This window comes from Staurois parvus, unplaced genomic scaffold (assembly GCF_062004578.1).
Source record: "Staurois parvus isolate SC_StPar_1 unplaced genomic scaffold, SC_StPar_1.0 ptg000259l, whole genome shotgun sequence".
Classification (NCBI taxonomy): Eukaryota; Metazoa; Chordata; class Amphibia; order Anura; family Ranidae; genus Staurois; species Staurois parvus.
This window is the reverse complement of record NW_028318055.1, coordinates 469,754-489,841: the sequence shown is the minus strand read 5'-3', so window position 1 is coordinate 489,841 and position 20,088 is coordinate 469,754. Positions and strand designations below refer to the sequence as shown.

The 20,088-nt window shown below is 43.5% G+C and overlaps 1 protein-coding gene across 1 annotated transcript in view; it reads right to left on the bottom strand.

The window, feature by feature from the left end:
* EEPD1 (endonuclease/exonuclease/phosphatase family domain containing 1) overlaps nucleotides 1-20,088 on the bottom strand; it is a 208,967-nt gene that overhangs the window by 2,759 nt on the left and 186,120 nt on the right. Inside the window, exons 5-6 of the mRNA XM_089681092.1 lie at nucleotides 11,517-11,643; nucleotides 870-1,064 (exon numbers count right to left, since the gene is read on the bottom strand). Of these exons, the coding sequence (XP_089537218.1) occupies nucleotides 870-1,064; nucleotides 11,517-11,643 (322 nt within the window). The remainder of the gene's footprint in view (nucleotides 1-869; nucleotides 1,065-11,516; nucleotides 11,644-20,088) is intronic.

Here is a 20,088-nt window from a genome sequence, read left to right as displayed (position 1 = left end):
CGGGGAGAGCGGATATAGTGAATGCGGGGTCCGGGCAGACCAGATATAGTGAATGCGGGGTCCGGGGAGAGCGGATATAGTGAATGCGGGGTCCGGAGAGACCGGATATAGTAAATGCGGGGTCCGGGGAGACCGGATATAGTGAATGCGGGGTCCGGGCAGACCGGATATAGTGAATGCGGGGTCCGGGCAGACCGGATATAGTGAATGCGGGGTCCGGGGAGAGCGGATATAGTGAATGCGGGGTCCGGGGAGAGCGGATATAGTGAATGCGGGGTCCGGGGAGAGCGGATATAGTGAATGCGGGGTCCGGGGAGACCGGATATAGTGAATGCGGGGTCCGGGGAGACCGGATATAGTGAATGCGGGGTCCGGGGAGACCGGATATAGTGAATGCGGGGTCCGGGGAGACCGGATATAGTGAATGCGGGGTCCGGGCAGACCGGATATAGTGAATGCAGGGTCCGGAGAGACCGGATATAGTGAATGCGGGGTCCGGGGAGACCGGATATAGTGAATGCGGGGTCCGGGCAGACCGGATATAGTGAATGCGGGGTCCGGAGAGACCGGATATAGTGAATGCGGGGTCCAGGGAGACCGGATATAGTGAATGCGGGGTCCGGGTTTAGTAATACTTTAATACGCCTCTTTAACCTCCTCTCTACAGAAGCAGAAAAGCAACAGATATAGGCAATCATGGGAATTTACATAGATATGAAGGAGGGGATACTTCATGCTCTCTTAGCATCCATGCTGAACTCCCCAGCAAATGATGAGGAAAGTTCTCCCTGAACGCAGGGCATTTTCATGCTCACCACTTATACATGTATGGCACATATACTTCAACGCACATTACACGACGGCCTTACCTGAGAAGACTTTCTTCAAGCTCTTGCTGATCCAGATATTGTCCAGGGACTTATTCCCTTGAGGAGTCTTTGTGCTGATATTTGTGAATGTGTTTGCTGGAAGCAGGTTGTGGAACTTTTCTTTTCTCAAAGAATCAAAGTTGCCGCTGTCTGCTGGTTGGCTGAATCCTCCTAAAATGATCACATCTTTTTCCCCTGAAATTTATAACACATAAAAATTGACAAAATATATAACATTTCCACTGAAAAAGCAAGACACTTGGCTAATTTAATAAGGCCGCATGCACATAATAGGGGCTGATTTACTAAAGGCTACTTTCACACTGATCGGTGGCAAAAACACATTCGTTTTTGCCATGTTTTCACTGCGTTTTATTGCGTTTGCAGTGCATTTTTTTTATAAGACGCATGACTCAAAAACCACTCAAGAACGCAATGTGGGTGAGTTCTTTTATAAATGTGCTTTTGATGCATTTTTGCCACATTTTCCATTGATTTCAAAGGGGGAGGTGTGTTTTTGATGCATTTTATTACTGCACCAAAAATGCAGCAAGTAGGATTATAAAAAACGCTCGGATCCGAAACAAATTGGTGTGAAAAGTTCTATAGGAATACATGGTCACGTGTTTTTCTTCTGCTTTTAACCCAGAAGCGGAAGAAAAAGTGTGAAAGCAGCCTAAAACCAGGGAGTGCCGAATCTAGTGCAGCTGTGCATGGCGGCCAATCAGCTTCTAACTTCAGTTTGTTCAATTACACTTTGACAATAAAATCTGGAAGCTGATTGGTTTCTATGCAGAGCTGCATCACATTTTCCACTCTCCAGTTTTAGTAAATAAACGGCATAGAGGGCAGTGATCTATAACAGCTGACTTATTATTATTGCCGTTTACACTGCAGAGATTAAACCCCCAATTAGTGCAATTATTTGTTCATTAGAAAATCAATAAATGTATTTTTAATGCAACGTGTTTATGTAAAAGTCGGTATTCATTATAGCCTCTTTTTTTCCTTCCACAGCAGCACTCATTGTGAGAGAGGTAGGGCCAGCACTAGGAGCCAATCAGGTTTCGGCTGTGGTAATGTGCTGATATGTAGCATGCTGACAGGAGGAGAGAGCAGAATGAGCACAGTAATGGTTCATCAGTACGATGCTGTCACTTCATTGTCCGATCAGTAGATGGGGGGGGGGGGGTGCTTGTGACCAAGCTGTGCTGTTGCTGCAGTAAAGATTGAGCACTAAGCTGTGCTGTATGGCTGTGTGAATTATAAAACTTGCTGCACAGATTTTCTATTTTCTTGGCTGCTAAAAAAATATATATTTGTACCTCAAATGTATAATTAGTACGTTGCCTGGAGTATAGCTTTAAGACTCTTTTTTTGTGGTGTAAATAGCAATGATGGCAGACAGATAGTGGAACTCCACTTTTAGCAATGGAAAGTGTATTATATTTTAACCCCTCGCCTACAGGGCACTTCTACCCCCTTCCTGCCTACAGGGCACTTCTACCCCCTTCCTGCCTACAGGGCACTTCTACCTCCTTCCTGCCTACAGGACACTTCTACCTCCTTCCTGCCTACAGGGCACTTCTACCCCCTTCCTGCCTACCGGACACTTCTACCCCCTTCCGCCTACAGGGACTTCTACCCACTTCCTGCCTACCGGGCACTTCTACCTCCTTCCTGCCTACAGGGCACTTCTACCCCCTTCCTGCCTACAGGGCACGTCTACCCCCTTCCTGCCTACAGGGCACTTCTACCCCCTTCCTGCCTACAGGGCACTTCTACCCCCTTCCTGCCTACAGGGCACTTCTACCCCCTTCCTGCCTACCGGGCACTTCTACCCCCTTCCTGCCTACCGGGCACTTCTACCCCCTTCCTGCCTACAGGGCACTTCTACCCCCTTCCTACCTACCGGACGCTTCTACCCCCTTCCTGCCTACAGGGCACTTCTACCCCCTTCCGCCTACAGGGCACTTCTACCCCCTTCCTGCCTACAGGGCACTTCTACCCCCTTCCTGCCTACAGGGCGCTTCTACCCCCTTCCCGGCCAATTGGCCCAGGCCAATTTCCAGTTTTCAGTGCTGTCACACTTTGAATGACAATTGCGCGGTCATGCAACACTGTACCCATATGAAATTTTTATCATTTTTTTGTGACAGAGCTTTATTTTGGTGGTATTTGATCACCTCGGGGATTTTTATTTTTTCTTAAACCAAAAACCACTGAAAATTTTGAAAAAAAACAAATTTTTTCTTAGTTTTTGTTATAAAATTTTGTAAATAAGTGATTTTTCTCCTTCACTGATATGCGCTAATGAGGCTGCAGTGATGGGCACTGATAGGTGGCACTGATGGACACTGACAGGCATCACTGATGAGCACTGATGAGGAGGCACTGGTAGGTTGCACTGATGGGCATTGACAGGCATCACTGATGGGCACTGAAAGGCAGCACTGATACATTACACTGATATATGGCACTGATAGGCAGCACTGACTGCCACTGATAGGCGGCACTGACTGCCACTGATAGGTGGCACTGATTGGCATTGATAGGTGGCACTGACTGGCACTAATGGGTGACGTTGAAAGGCAGCTCAGATGGGCACTGATATGTGGCATTGATGTGCACTGGTATGCACTGATATGTGGCATTGATGAGCACTGACTGCTGGCACTGATGGACACTGACAGGTGGCACTTCTGGGGCCACACTGATCATCAGGGCACACTGATCATCAGTGCCCTGATGATCAATGTACATGTCCCTTCCAAGGAAAACCGAATGCCAGCTCTCCTCTCCTCTGTCAGTGTGACAGCTCGAGAGGAGAGAAATGCCGATAACCGGCATTTCCGTGTTTACATGTGATCAGCTGTGATTGGACACAGCTGATCACATGAACGAGCTGACATCATCAGCTCTTTCCGTGATCTGCTGTGTCCGAGGGACACAGCGCACCGGCGATCGCCGCGTTGCGTGCTCCCTGAGCCGCGCATGCGCGGTGAGAATGGAATGACGTCCTATCAGAATGACAGAACCACCTTGCGCCCATCATTGGACTATATGGCAGGCGTAAGGTGGTTAAATGAGATTATTATTATTATTATTATTAATAATAAGGATAACAATATTATTATTCCAGGTACTTGTATATCGCTGTCATTTTATGCAGCACTTTACATATATATTGTACATCACATCAGTCCCTAACCCTCAAGGGGTGTACAATCTAAGGTCCCTAACTTACATTCATACATACACACACTAGGGACAATTTAGAGAGGAGCCAATTAACCTACCAGCTTGTCATTGAAGTGTGGGAGGAAACTGGAGTACCCGGAGGAAACCCACAAAGGCACAGGGAGAACATGCAAACTCCAGACAAATAGTGTTGCGTTTACTATACTATATAATAATGCTGGTTTCTTAGAGGCTGTTACTGGGATGTACATAACCGCTCTTCTGATAAAATGTGTTTGTATTTTTAGTAGGACATCACAAAAAAGAAACAATTTGCAGAATGCAGCAACCAATCACAGTTCCTGTGACCAAATAATTCTGGTTTGGTTATACACTATTGTACTTCCTAGGATTACAGACAACTGCATTCTCACAGCTCTCCACTAGAGAGCAATATTGGTTCTGCCAACAGAGATCAATTGAAAATGACCATCGAAAAGCCGGCCAGCCCACAACTGTGCAGCAAATATTATTTCCTAGAACTGAAGCGAGTTGGTTAGTTGTGCGCTGAATATACAGGGAAAGGTAATGTTTAACATTAAACCAAGCAAAAAGCCACATCTCTGAATGTGCTGCAACTGAAAAGCCCTTGGGACAATTTAGTCCGATAACAATTAGCCCACCTGTACTGTCATGAGAACTGGATAGCAGCAATTAAGGCCAATATTGTAGTTCGGATGTTCACCACAGATCATTGATTTGCTTGTGAACAGGTAAAGGGGTCCTTTTATCCCTTCCCAGTTTATATCCGACATTCAGAACATGCAGTAACTCTCCAGCTCACATTCCTTCCAGAACATGGGTCTCGTAAGTGACCTCCAGTCACTGTTATTAGCCAGTAAACAAATGTTCTTCTTCTTATAGAACAGCACATGTGTCACACCCACATAACATGGAGTATATACTTTTATTTCAACTTTACCAAGTCCAAAATGTCAATAATAGCACCCTAACGTGGCAGCCCTTGAACCCCATTACTGGAGGTCAGCAGAGATGGTTAGAGGATCTGGGCATATCAAAATTAGGGATGGGATCAGGGCCTGCAATTATTACAGGTGAGGAGTCCCAAGGACCATTTGCCAAGTCACTTGATGCTGCAGAAATGTGACCCGAGAAGCAGATTGCGAGTGTAGATTTGTTGGATTGTTAGCATAGCATATCTGGGCAGATTTATCCATTACTTCTTAGATAAGTGGTTCTCAACCTTCCTAATGCCGCGACCCTTTAATACAGTTCCTCATGTTGTGGTGACCCCCAACCATAAAATTATTTACCCAGTAATTATAATTCATGAGTGTCGTTTTACCTCCAATACTGCTGCTTTCAACACAGTAGCTGCTTTTAACAGAGTAGCTGCTTTCAACACAGCAGCTGCTTTCTACACAGTAGCTGCTCTTTACACATCGGAAATATGTGTTTTCTGATGGTCTTAGGGGACCCCTGTGAAAGGGTCGTTCGACCCCCAAAGGGGTCGCGACCCAAAGGTTGAGAACCACTGACTTAGATGGTTCAGAACAGGGGTCTCCAAACTTATACCAAAAGGGCCAGTTTATTGTCACTCAGACCTTGGGGAGGCAGACTGTGGCCCATGGGAGTAGAAATTGCACTGGCATCAGTAAAAGTAAACAGTATCTTTGATACTATGGGGAGGAATAGTGCCCCATCTTTGGTGTCAGTGGTAGGAATTATGCCCAATTGTTGGTGTCAGTGGGGGGAATAGTGTCTCGTATCAGTGGGAGGACTAGCGCCCAAAGGGCCGGGTGGAGGCAAGCAAATGGCCACATCTGGCCCCCGGGCCACAGTCTGGTTTAGAATACAGCATAAAAACTTACAAGGGAAAAATGCCGCCCCACAAATAAATATATAATTATGCCTGGCATACATCCTCTACATGACAGCAATTTGAGGTTCTTAGTCAGCACTCAGCACTATACAGTTATTTTAACTATAGAGTTGGGTGTGGCCAGCTCAGTGGATTGCTTTTAAAAAGTCCTGGATTCTTTCCTAGATATTCCGAATATAACTGGATACTAATATTTATAGGAAAAGTTAATCCAGGGAATATCCGATTGCCTCTCGGGGGATCAGGAAGGAATTTTTTCCCCTGCAGGAGCAAATTGGATCGTGCTTTGCTGGGTTTTTTTGCCTTCCTCTGGATCAACTGTGGGTGTAGGATTATAACATTTATTTTTTAATGGTTGAACTGGATGGACTTTTGTATTTTTTCAGCCAGACTAATTATGTAACTATATAAGATAAAGGAGAAACTTGTCCTAAAATTCCAGTGAACGTCTCTTATTTGCTACCTTTTGGCCAGTTTACCGTATGTACAATTGGAAGTGTATTATATCTCTTTGATAAGTGCAAAAAAAAAAACCTGCTGATCGTGTCAGACATTCAGAGTTGTCCTTTGTCCTCTGCACACATTTTGTGCCAATTCAAAGAGTCTGTTAAACAGTCTTAGTTGATAACTTGTAGAAATCTGAGGGTGAGAGTAGTTTAGCAAAAAACAACTGGAAGGGCTGGCACCACTTAATCCACAGAAATGCTGTGTGCTGAATGTGCAGAGATGTCCTGAATTGTTTTTTGGGTTTTTTTAAAGTTTCCTTTGCGAAAAGAAATGGTTCCATCCCAATGACCATAGAGAGAATACAAGTTTCCTTGACCTCCAACTTGCCTCCTGTCGGCCAGTGTCCTGTAGTTTACCTATATAAACCACTGCAGGAAGGATAGAGAAGCCATTCCCCTTAATGCCATGATTATAGACTGCAACACTTGCAAAGGCCTAGTAAGTTACTACTGTTCTTACATGCTGAATGTAGCTGGGGGAATAGAGGGCCTGTTGAATGGCCTGTAGGAGAATAGCTGACAGGGTACAAAACATGAATATGGGGAAATTGGAATCCTGTCCCCTCCAGAATAATGCAATAAAATCCAGTATAATGATTGTGTTTGTATAGTATTGTGTAGTCATTTGGGATTCTGTTTCACTATTGTAACCAATGAGCTCAGGGGTTAGGTACAGGTATAAACTGTGAATGACTTCTTTCCTGTTCTTCTATTACACAGGTCTGCGAATAAAAAGCTGTTTGATTATTTTCATCTAATTTCCATGTATTTTGGTGTGCTGAAACAAATAAAATATTGAAAAAACTCCTAGACGTCATGATTTGCCACAAAATGTAAAACCGTCTTCAAATTTATCAAATTTTTTTAATTTTTGGTTTTTTTTTATATTATGGGTTTTTAACCAAATTTAAAGTCCAAATTACTATTAATTAATTCACATAAGTGCATTTAAGATATAAAATGCCAAAAAAACCTTAAAGGGGTTGTCCGAGTTATGTAAAAAAAAATCTAGCACTGTAAATCTGATGGTCAGCAATATATACATAAGCTAAGCACGTTTTAGAGAAAAAAAATTCTATTTCCGCATTTCCCTAGTTCTCTTTTGGCCCTTTGTTGTTATTTGCAGGTAAACAATCTCTGCCCCTCCCCCCCTGCAAAGGGGGTGAATACAAGTGCTGCTCTGAGTGACATGTCTGACTACTGGGATACTCAGCAGCATGCTGTATGTGTAAGCCTCAGCCCTGAGTCTGTGCTTCTAATGGTAGAAGGGGTTCATCTTTCCTGAAGAATCCAGTGGGTGGGATACCAAATACCCTCGTTTTCTGTGTCTATGGGACAGTTGAGACCCACAAAATCACTGGACCAAGAAGAGTTGGCAGCTGAGGGTGCTAACAGTCGGTGAAAAAAATGTCCTCCGAGAAACTTTGGTACCTTCCCATAAAGTTCTTCTACCACCTCTCCACATAAAATTGGGATTGATGAAGCAATTCGTAAAATCACTTCCAAGAGATGGAGAATGCTTCAAATACTTGGTCACCAAGTTTCCAGGCCTGTCGGAGGCAAAATTGAAGGAAGGTGTGTTCATCGGACCAGACATTAGAAGGCTTATAGTTGATGAAGAGTTTGTGAATACCATGACGGATCCTCACAAAGAAGGGTGGATTCAGTACCATGACGGATCCTCACAAAGAAGGGTGGATTCAATACCATGACGGATCCTCACAAAGAAGGGCGGATTGCATTTACAGAAGTCGTACAGAAATTTTTAGGCAATAACAAAGATCCTCACTACAAAAAGATCGTCGGACGAATGCTGAAAGCATTTCAAGCGCCTGATGAGTTTGAAAGTGCATTTCCTCCAGTCCCACCTTGACTACTTTCCTGAAAATTTGGGAGCTGTGAGTGAGGAACAAGGTGAACGATTCCACCAAGACATTAAAGAGATGGAAAGGAGATACCAGGGAAAATGGAGCCTTACAATGATGGCAGACGACTGTTGGAGGCTTCAGAGAGACATTCCAGATGTACTCACAAGTGTAAATGCACCAAGAGGAGCCTCACAGGGAAGAAGAATCGAGTTTAGTGTGTGTAGGTGAGCTCATTTCAGTTCAAAAAAGGATTTTCATGAAAAAATTGTAATAAAACTTTAATTTTATAAGTCTGTAGCGATACCCCCGAAGGGGCTGCTTAAGTTTGTTCACTCCGCCACTCTTCCTTTCAACCCCAAGAACTGTCTCAGCCCACACTGGCACACCTGGCAATAGTGTAAGTGCAAGGACCAATGAAAAGCACACACTTTATAATAAAACACAGAGATCAGCTTTACTGTAGACCTCTATGGGAAATAATAAACATTAACAACCAGTATATGTTAGGAGAATAAAGAGAACAACAAATACTGTGACGGAAAGCAATATAACTCACTTTTACACTCGGGCTGCTTTCAGGGGATTCCAACCATGAATAACCCCAAGAGCAGAGGCAAACACTTAAATGGCAACCTCAAAGTGGATTTAACTCCTCTTCATAAATTTGGCCCCATGATGTCCAAGCAGGAGGAGAGCAGAAGAATGACTCTCTGTTGTGTCAGACTTCTCCCTTCTCAACCCCGACACCATGACCCCAATAGGAAAACACTGTACCCAAATGATGCTTAATAGCTACTTTCAAGGTAAAGCTATTCCCTCACACACCATGCAATATAGAGGCCTGACTACGCATGCGCGTGCACGTATGGCACCAGTAACTTCAGTCTCTTTGTAACTGGATGAATGTTGGGATCTTCAGCTAGCCACTTTCGTTGGTGCACTTAAACTCCTTAAACACTTAAAGTGTAATTGTAATCCTGTGGCAGTATTTGTATAGCAAAGTGAACACGGTGTCTGTTCAGCAGGGCCATCTACACAACCCAGTGCCTGGTGAATATGAGCAAGGTATGATGTCTCTGTATGTGTGCAATGTTCCTGTCATCTGACAGTGGGAGAAATCCCTCTCACCAGATCCTGTGACAAAGGCCCAAACGATCGTCTTGGAAATGACCGGTTCCTCTGGTCACCTCACGATGAGCACTTCACACTGTCAGTGTAGGCACTGTACTGTAGACCACTTCTCTCAGTTTGGATGTTCCTTTGTCTGATGCAGATCACCAAGCATGCAGTGCACTGCCCATCAGCACTTCTTTGCCAGGTCCAATCTCTCTCCTGCCACATGCAATCTCCCTCTCCCTCAGGAGAAAAACCCCAGATGGCCCCTTCACTCTGCTCTCTCTAAGCATGATGGCTTTCGTGGTTCTTTTTTAATTCTATCTCCATATTAGCCTATAAGGCCGTTTCTGTTCAAAACTCCATCGTCCACAATGCTTTGCAGCTGCACTTCCTGCTTGAAAGAGCCCTTGTCATTGGCTCCTTTAATGGCTCTCATAATTGGCTCTCTCTCTCTTACAGTCTGAGAGGAGAAAGGGGGGGCTGAAATCCCTCACTGCTTTGTCTGTGTCAGGTTACACAGGAGAGGCCAGTCAGCAGATCACAGCCATGAGACAGGATTAATCTCTCCTGCTACAAGTCTATTTCCATTTATTTTGAGGTATTGCCATATTTAACAGTTACCTAAATTGTCAGGAAACGTGATGTCCTATGACAAAATGGGGGTCATTTTCGGATTCAACGCACCAAAAAACAAAGATTACGTGGAATAACCAAAACAACTCTTGAAAAAAAATTTTTTGTAGACTTGTGTAATTAGTTCTTTCCAATCACCATACAGTGGGTTGTAGTTTTTTACAAGAACACTGTAGACAGAAAAGCACAACGATTTCTGTTTACTATGAAAACATTAAATCAGGAAACACAACCTAAACTCTCCCACATGCAGTCAGTTCACCTTTATTTTTTTTTTTTTTTTTTTTAAGTCCGCAAACGTGGAACTGTAACGAAAAAACCCGTAAGTGTCCGCAAAAAAGTGCACGTGCAGAAACACACACACGAAAAACGTGCACTTAGGGGTGTGTTTGTCCTACCCCCGAAAGGGTTGGACCGTTCACCCGATCCCCCGGGGCACGAAGCTCCTGACAGGGACAAGGTTCCCATTTGGTCCTCCTGGCCAAAAGGCCTGGTGGACCACCGTTCCTTATGCCCAGCCGAAGCCGGACATCCAGTACTAGGCAAGGGGGTTCTCCCGAAGAGAAAACCCCCTAGGGATCAGGGGAGGAAGGAACCGTATGGCCACACATCCTCCCCCTAGACTTCAGGTAAGGCCCGAGGACCCACACCCTCCATCCGTGAAAAAACACACACATAAGAAAGCAAAAAGTGACAAAACGTGGGAGTGGTTTAAATAAATAGAATAAAATAAAAAAGTGGTACCGTGCCTAATAGTGCACAGACCAGGCCCTGAGGCCTGTAGCAAAAATTGCCCTGGACTTAGCCAAAGACCTGGTCCTTAGGGCGCTGTGCAAAAAGATGTGAAAAACAGTGGCCATGTGTCATCTTCACACCGTGGGGTCCCACACCCAAGTGTTACTAGTGACACCCCTGAGAGCGTCTTCCCCAGGGGGCACTGAGTTTGCGGACTTTTTGCGTCCCCGACCCCAGGCCAGACCAAGGTAGCCTGCTCAAACCAGGAGGAACTGGGTCTTTCCGGTCTCCCCAGAGGAATTACTCCCAAGGCCCCAGAACGAATCATGGCGCTCCCTGGTTTCTGTCCCTCCGGTACTAGCCTTCCGGACCCCCATCATACCAGTGAGGGTACCGTACAACAACCATCCCCGTAAACTAGAATGGTCGGTAGCACCCCCACTGGACACTGATAAGAACAGATACTACACTTGATCTTAGCCAAAAGGAATACATACATGCTTAGTGTGAAATATTTCTGTCAATGTAAGATTTATAAAGTGTTTGAGAATCATAGCGCTGCTTAGTGAGTGATCAATAACAAACCACTAGAAATGGACAATAAATGAACATTCTCGCTGCTGGGAGGGATTCCTGGAATGACCATGAGAAACAGGCTTGACCATGTTCAGATAGATTGCTCATAGGTCATTGCTGTGTTACATACCTTTCAGGGTCTCCTGCAATGTTTGTCCAAAGGTGGGTCGTTTGTGGCCGTCACTCTGTTGCTTTGCGACTTCATTTGGGGGAGGACGCAGGTGAATATTTACCAGGGTCACATCATACATTCCGACCTGAAAAGCAAATTTCAAAGGTTAATGAAGGAAAAGTACACAATAAAACATGACCGACACATTGCAGGAGAATGACAACTCTCATAAAGCAACCGATTTAGGGGATCTTCAACCTGCAGTTTAAAGAGAACCAGTTACATCTGGGCTAAATAGAAGGTATATGGAATGGTATCAGATCTCTTTATTAAATTACACAATAAAAAATTCCCTTGACTGTAAGTCCCCTGGTACAAAAATATCTCTGTCCCACTGTTGTTAAAATCTATTGACAATATTATCATCCCCTAATGAATTGACAAGAAAAAACATACAGGGAGCGAATTGGAAAATTAAATACTCATCTCATTGTTTAATCCACCAGGGGGCAGGGTTTACAACATAAAAATCCACATAGTCTCTTCTCTGAGTAATTCTTTATGAAAATCACCATCGGGAGGACCACTGTAAATGATATGGCCCCTTTTCTGTTAGGCCCAGGGATTGGATATATGATATGGCCCCTTTTCTGTTAGGCCCAGGGATTGGATACATGACATGGCCCCTTTTCTGTTAGGCCCAGGGATTGGATATATGATATGGCCCCTTTTCTGTTAGGCCCACGGATTGGATATATGATATGGCCCCTTTTCTGTTAGGCCCAGGGATTGGATACATGACATGGCCCCTTTTCTGTTAGGCCCAGGGATTGGATACATGATATGGCCCCTTTTCTGTTAGGCCCAGGGATTGGATACATGACATGGCCCCTTTTCTGTTAGGCCCAGGGATTGGATACATGACATGGCCCCTTGTCTGTTAGGCCCAGGGATTGGATACATGACATGGCCCCTTTTCTGTTAGGCCCAGGGATTGGATACATGACATGGCCCCTTTTCTGTTAGGCCCAGGGATTGGATACATGACATGGCCCCTTTTCTGTTAGGCCCAGGGATTGGATACATGATATGGCCCCTTTTCTGTTAGGCCCAGGGATTGGATAGGTGATGCCTCTCAGCTAAGTGCTCACCGAACAATTTCTGCTTGATGATACTGCCTGTCAAAAGGGCAAGACATTTGATAGATGACCCTTGTCCCTTGTTGTTTTGCAATAAATAAAGAACCTAATTTGAAGTCTGAGATCTGTCAGCATTGAAGAATATCTATGTTTTGCCAACACAGGGGAAGATGGTGCAGTCAACAGAACTGTACATGGAAGGAGCTTTTCCCTGACCACATTTATTTACTTTTCGGAAAAAAAAAATAGATTGCACCAAATGGTTCTTCCGAGTTTTTTCCCCTTGCATTGCAGTAAGACGGATCGGTCCCATGATCTCAGCTACATGGGGATTGGCATAAGAACGTGCCAATATTTTTGTAACACTCATTGATGTTTCACATAATGGGATCAATTAGTCTCACATTTTGATTGTGTGATTTAATACAGTGATTTTTAAAGCCTTCCTATGTTTTGACGTTTATGCGCGTTTGCGTTTAGAAGCGTTTTTTAAAGATAAGCACAGGAGAACCTCCCAAATGCCCAGAATGCACTGAAAAGTGGTAAATTATTAACTATTTCAGACTGTTTCAGAGAAATACAGAGAGTAGAAGCAGAGACAGCAGTATGTGTTGAGATTAGCTTAGGTGTGAGTTGCTCATTAACATTTCTTTTGTTTCCAAGGGTGGAAAAGATGTCTGCTGGAGGGAGTCATTAAGGCCACCTGGCAGGGGGTCTTCATAAGGAATTTGAATGAGGTGTGAATGGTCATTAACATATCCTTTGTTTCCAAGGGCGGGAGAGGTCTGAAGTGTGAATGGGCATTCGCATATCTTTTGTTTCCAAGGGTGGGAGAGGACTGAGGTGTGAATGGGCATTAGCATATCTTTTGTTTCCAAGGGTGGGAGAGGACTGAGGTGTGAATGTCCATTAGCATATCTTTTGTTTCCAAGGGTGGGAGAGGTCTGAGGTGTGAATGGGCATTAGCATATCTTTTGTTTCCAAGGGTGGGAGAGGACTGAGGTGTGAATGGGCATTATCACATCTTTTGTTTCCAAGGGTGGGAGAGGTCTGAGGTGTGAATGGGCATTAGCATATCTTTTGTTTCCAAGGGTGGGAGAGGACTGAGGTGTGAATGGGCATTATCATATCTTTTGTTTCCAAGGGTGGGAGAGGTCTGAGGTGTGAATGGGCATTAGCATATCTTTTGTTTCCAAGGGTGGGAGAGGTCTGAGGTGTGAATCGGTCATCACAATGTGTGACACGGTTGGTAGGAACATCCTGTGTTCAGTGATTTGTCCATTCTAGTACCTTGAAAACACTTTGCATGCATTTTTCATGATGAAAAAAGACTCTGGACAGCATTGGGAACTGGAAGAGTTAAAAAAACTATTTTCAAACGCTTATAAACGTGATTTGCCGAGTTTAGCCGCGTTTACAAGCATTTTGTGTTTGAAACGCTGATAAAAACGTCTGCTGAACGCAGGATTTCCGCGTTCAAAAAAACTACTGTAAACTCAAATGCCTGTAAATGAAGATGCGTACACGGACACATAGGAAACATTAGGGTGAGTTCAGGGACTGCTGAAAAAAATGCTGAACAGCTCCTAAACGTCGGTTTATCAGCTACAGTGTACATGAGCCGTAATAATTCAAGACTCTTATCAAGTTGTAACTAGTTGTATTGCTCTTTAACATTTGCTCCCTCTTCAGTTAAAATGTATAATACAAAGGGCTGAAGTCAATGGAAGCAGCTGAAATCACCCTGCTGCAGGGTAAAGGTTGTGGTTAACTGCATTAAATGCTATCAGAGACATGGACATAAGTAGTTATGCACAACAATGCATATAACACAAGGTAAACAATCACTAAAGGAAAAAATGACTAAAGTGCAAAAACTACTTGAACAAACTGAAGCCATCATTAAAAGTCCCATGTAATATAAATGAAGTTACCAATTAATGTTCTTTTTCAGCAAAAAGGTACCCTGTTCCTGGCATGCATAAAAACACTATACTAAGCTCCAAGATCACAACCAAAATCTCTGTATATCCCCAAAGAAAAGTAAATATTTCACCCTTGAAAGTACAAATATCAAAAACCTTTTCTTCAAACCTTCACCCAAAATCTAATACCCTTCCTTTACTTCAAAATGTCCCAAATAATGGTGGACTATTTTTGAACTCTATTGGGGACATTTGGCGGACCATTTTTTTGAACTTTATTTGGGACATTTTGAAGTAAAGGAAGGGTATAAGCTCCAACATGTCTCTAGCTTCCTGTCTAATGTTTTTTTTTTGTTTTTGTTTTTTTTACCAGTGAGATAAGAGTCAATAGAAAACAGAGCAAATACGGCTTTATTTCTACTTGGTGATCCAGCCAATGGCACTCTTCCTATCTTAGCGTGTCTCCACTGGAGGAGCAATGGAGACACCTTTGGACAGCAGCATTGTATGCCTGGGGAGAGGGTAGTGTTAGATGTATTAGCAGATTTAGATGGATTTGCCTAACAAATGAATGCTGAACTCCAGCTAACACTTTTTAATCAGTCCTATCAGCAGCTTTTTACAGTTGGGGATATAGGTTTTACTTAAATGAATGCTTGAGGTGATTGTAGCCGTATTAGTGCATTTGCGACAGAAACAATGGAGAACTGTCCGTGATACTTTTTTTATTTGCACTAACATACAATTTTGAGGACAAGCTTTCGGGGAGTGTCCCCTTCTTCAAAGAGTACTGCTTGGACCTTGAAGAAGGGGACATTCCCCGAAAGCTTGTCCTCAAAATTGTATGTTAGTGCAAATAAAAAAAGTATCACGGACAGTACTCAATTGTTTCTGACTTAAATGAATAAAAGCCAATCATTGCAAGCACCACTGTCAGTGTTAATTTATTTATTTCAGATACTTATGTAGTGCCATCCATTTACATGTATATTGTACATTCACGTTAGTCCCCGCCCCTGGGGGGCGTACAATCTAAGGTTAATTGGTTTGTCTCAACCCTCTAACTGGCACTTTTGCTGGAAACCTGCTCTGTTGGTTGGATGTTGGAAGATAACAGACTTTACGGTGGAGTCAAAGGAAAAAAAGAAACTAAACAGCTAACACATCTAAGTACTGGTAAGTCACATAGCAATAAATCGTTCTTTTAATACGGCTTTAACAAGTTCTACAGATGTATAGAACAAAAGACTTTTCTTTAGAGCTTGGCGCTTATGTAAGCTAGTGTACACTTATTTTATTAAAAATTATTTTCAGATCTGGGAAAAGGCTTGTAACTGGCAGACTGTATATAATAGGCCCCGAGCGCTTCCAAATCATAGATCAATACTTCAAATATAGAGGAAAATGTTAAGGTTCTATTTAGGTGGTTTACTATACATAGTTCCAGCACACAAAACTTCCTTCGTTCCTGGTGCCTTATCACATTGTTCTAGGCCAGTGGTTCTCAACCTTCCTAATGTCGTGACCCTTTAATACAGTTCCTCATGTTGTGGTGACCCCCAACCATAAAATTATTTACCCAGTAATTATAATTCATGAGTGTCGTTTTACCTCCAATACTGCTGCTTTCTACACAGTAGCTGCTTTCTACACAGTAGCTGCTCTTTACACATCGGAAATATGTGTTTTCTGATGGTCTTAGGGAACCCCTGTGAAAGGGTCGTTCGACCCCCAAAGGGGTCACGACCCACAGGTTGAGAACCACTGTTCTAGAGGATTGGGGACAGGAGGGGCACATTAGATCATAGATGATGGACTTACCAAAATGTCTGGAGATTTTGGATCAGAATATTCAAAATATTAGCAAATCCCCCTCTAAAGCATTACTTGTTGGGGATGTGCCCAGACACTCCTGAAGACTAATAGCTTTCATGTATATGGGAGATTTTTATTAAAACTGGAGCACTTAGAATCTGGTGTATCTGTGAATTGTAGCCAATCAGTTCTATCTGCAGCTTGTTCAATTAAGCTTTGACAATAAAACATGGAAGCTGATTGGATACCAGGCACAGCTGCACCAGATTTTGCACTCTCCAGTTTTAGTAAATCCCCCCCTATGTGAACCCTTACCTTGTATAACAGCCAATTCAGTTTAAAATAGAAATGAAATGTAACATTTGTATATTGTGGCAGTGCGGTATCCTGCCACGGTGGAAATCACGATGGAGACCCAGGATTCTCAACCATACAGGTTGAGGGGCTCCAGGCAGTTCTCATAATACAGAGGAAACTGGTTTATCAGTTTCCTCTTTGGTTTGTAAAGCCTGTTTTGGGACCTGTAGCCTGGAGATTTCTAAGAGATTTGGGAGGGATGAAATCTCCAATCCTGGGCCCATATATTGAGAGCAGCCAGTGCGCTGATTGCACAGGTGTGTGCAGGCCTTTTTGTGGAGGCCAGGCCATGATTCTGGGCTCCACCCCGGCAGATAGGAGTCAGGAGGGCTCCACCCCGGCAGATAGGAGTCAGGAGGGCTCCACCTGGAAGACAGGAGGGCTCCACCTAGGAGAGGTGGAAGCCATAAGCAGCAAGGGGCTACTAGAGACTAGCTATGTGCTAGTGGCCAGCTGTGTGCGAGAGCCAATGTTTTTGAAAGAGTCTGCATTGAGACAGACGTAAGCCTGAAGGGGAAGGCCAGTGGAAAATTGTGTATATCTGAGAGAGCCAGGAGGCTGAATTTTGTTTATGTGGATGATAGATACCCCTGTGTGGGAAACTTCTGATATTTTGAACTTTCATTTAAATAAAACTGGGCTAAAAAGGCCTTAAAAAAGAAAGCGAGTTGCTGTGTGCATTTAACCAAGCTCTACCATTTGAAGCGAGTTCTCACAATATATATTCATATATGGATACCTTTGGCAAGGTCTAGACTCCAATATATAGTATTTATCTGTAACCTGGATGAATGAGTAGACAAACAAGCCTCTCGAATGGAGTCAAAGTCCCACCGCCATCATACCCTTCCCCTTAACCCAACCCTACGATGTTTAGTTTCTTTTCCTTTGTGTTTTCTTCACCCTTTACATTCTCATGATCTATGACTAAAGTGGTATACTGTATGTCTGTTTTTTTCCATGGAAAGGCAAAGTTGTCTGGCCTTTGAAGCCGATTCACCCTTAGTCTCTTGTGCTCAAGATGCACATCCATGGAAAGATATACAATGAGCTGTACCGTATGTCGCCTGTATGAGCAATATGTTTGTTACTTGACAAAGCTGGTATTGGACAATATAACCACTACAAGACATTTACATACAAAGTCATATGTTTTCTCTGCCTTGTATTTGTAAACCCTAATAAACCTTACTGAGACTGAAAACTAATTTTCAGCAGCTTCTCTTACCGGGGCCACTCAAGCCGAAAATCACAGATATCAAAAATACCCTGGGCTGCCCATGCAAGTGCCAATAAATAGGTCGTATAACATATTACAACAGCAAACAGTTAACAATTGCACCTTTGCAAGCCGTTGCATTTCTCAAATTTACAATTATGGCTGCACATAGGATTTTTAAATTACATACATTAAAGGGATACAAGCCTTTTATGACCTCACTTAACGGTTTGGTCATACAGTGGGGCAAACAAGTATTTAGTCCCCACCAATGGTACAAGTTCTCCCACTTACAAAGATGAGAGAGGCCTGTAATTGGCATCATAGGTAGACCTCAACTATGAGAGACAAAATGAGAAAACAAATCCAGACAATCACATTGGCTGATTTGGAAAGAATTTATTTGCAAATTATGGTGGAAAATAAGTATTTGGTCACCTACAAACAAGCAAGATTTCTGGCCTCACAGACCTGTACCTTCTTCTTTAAGAGGTTCCTCTGTCCTGCACTCATTACCTGTATCAATGGCACCTGTTTGAACTTGTTATCAGTATAAAAGACACCTGTCCACAACCTCAAACAGTCACACTCCAAACTCCACTATGGTGAAGACCAAAGAGCTGTCGAAGGACACCAGAAACAAAATTGTAGACCTGCACCAGGCTGGGAAGACTGAATCTGCAATAGGCAAGCAGCTTGGTGTGAACAAATCAACTGTGGGAGCAATAATTAGAAAATGGAAGACATACAAGACCACTGATAATCTCCCTCGATCTGGGGCTCCACGCAAGATCTCACCCCGTGGGGTCAAAATGATCACAAGAACGGTGAGCAAAAATCCCAGGACCACACGGGGGGACCTAGTGAATGACCCGCAGAGAGCTGGGACCGACGTAACAAATTCTACCATCAGTAACACACTACGCCGCCAGGGACTCAGATCCTGCAGTGCCAGACGTGTCCCCCTGCCTAAGCCAGTACATGTCCGGGGCCCGTCTGAAGTTTGCTAGAGAGCATTTGGATGATCTAGAAGAGGATTGGGAGAATGTCATATGGTCAGATGAAACCAAAATAGAACTGTTTGGTAGAAACACAACTCGTCGTGTTTGGAGGAGAGAGAATGCTGAGTTGCATCCAAAGAACACCATACCTACTGTGAAGCATGGGGGTGGCAACATCATGCTTTGGGGATGTTTCTTTGCAAAGGGACCAGGACGACTGATCCATGTACAGGACAGAATGAATGGGGCCATGTATCGTGAGATTTTGAGTGCAAACCTCCTTCCATCAGCAAGGGCATTGAAGATGAAACGTGGCTGAGTCTTCCAACATGACAATGATCCCAAACATACCGCCCGGGCAACGAAGGAGTGGCTTCGTAAGAAGCATTTCAAGGTCCTGGAGTGGCCTAGCCAGTCTCTAGATCTCAACCCCATAGAAAACCTTTGGAGGGAGTTGAAAGTCCGTGTTGCCCAGCAACAGCCCCAAAACATCACTGCTCTAGAGGAGATCTGCATGGAGGATGAGCCAACATACCAGCAACAGTGTGTGCCAACCTTGTGAAGACTTCCAGGAAACGTCTGACCTCTGTCATTGCCAACAAAGGATATATAACAAAGTATTGACATGAACTTTTCATATTCACCAAATACTTATTTTCCACCATAATTTGCAAATAAATTCTTTCCAGATCAGCCAATGAGATTGTCTGGATTTGTTTTCTCATTTTGTCTCTCATAGTTGAGGTCTCCCTATGATGCCAATTACAGGCCTCTCTCATCTTTGTAAGTGGGAGAACTTGTACAATTGGTGGCTGACTAAATACTTTTTTGCCCCACTGTATATGCCAGGTGAGAGCACAGAAGGTGTACACTATTTTTATGATTGGTGGATTGCACACAAATAATTTTGTATCACATCACTATAAGGAATGTCAAAATCCCGGATTAATTAAGGACATTTACGCAGCAGAAGCCCGATTGCACTGTCACTTTTAATTTGTTGCTGGACTGTATTTTATTTCATTAAAACAATTTGATATAATTTCTTATTGCAATTGTTAGTGGAGAGCGACTCTATTTTTGATCTTTCTGTTCACTATGACACATTGGTATGAGTACGTGTAGAGTGTATGC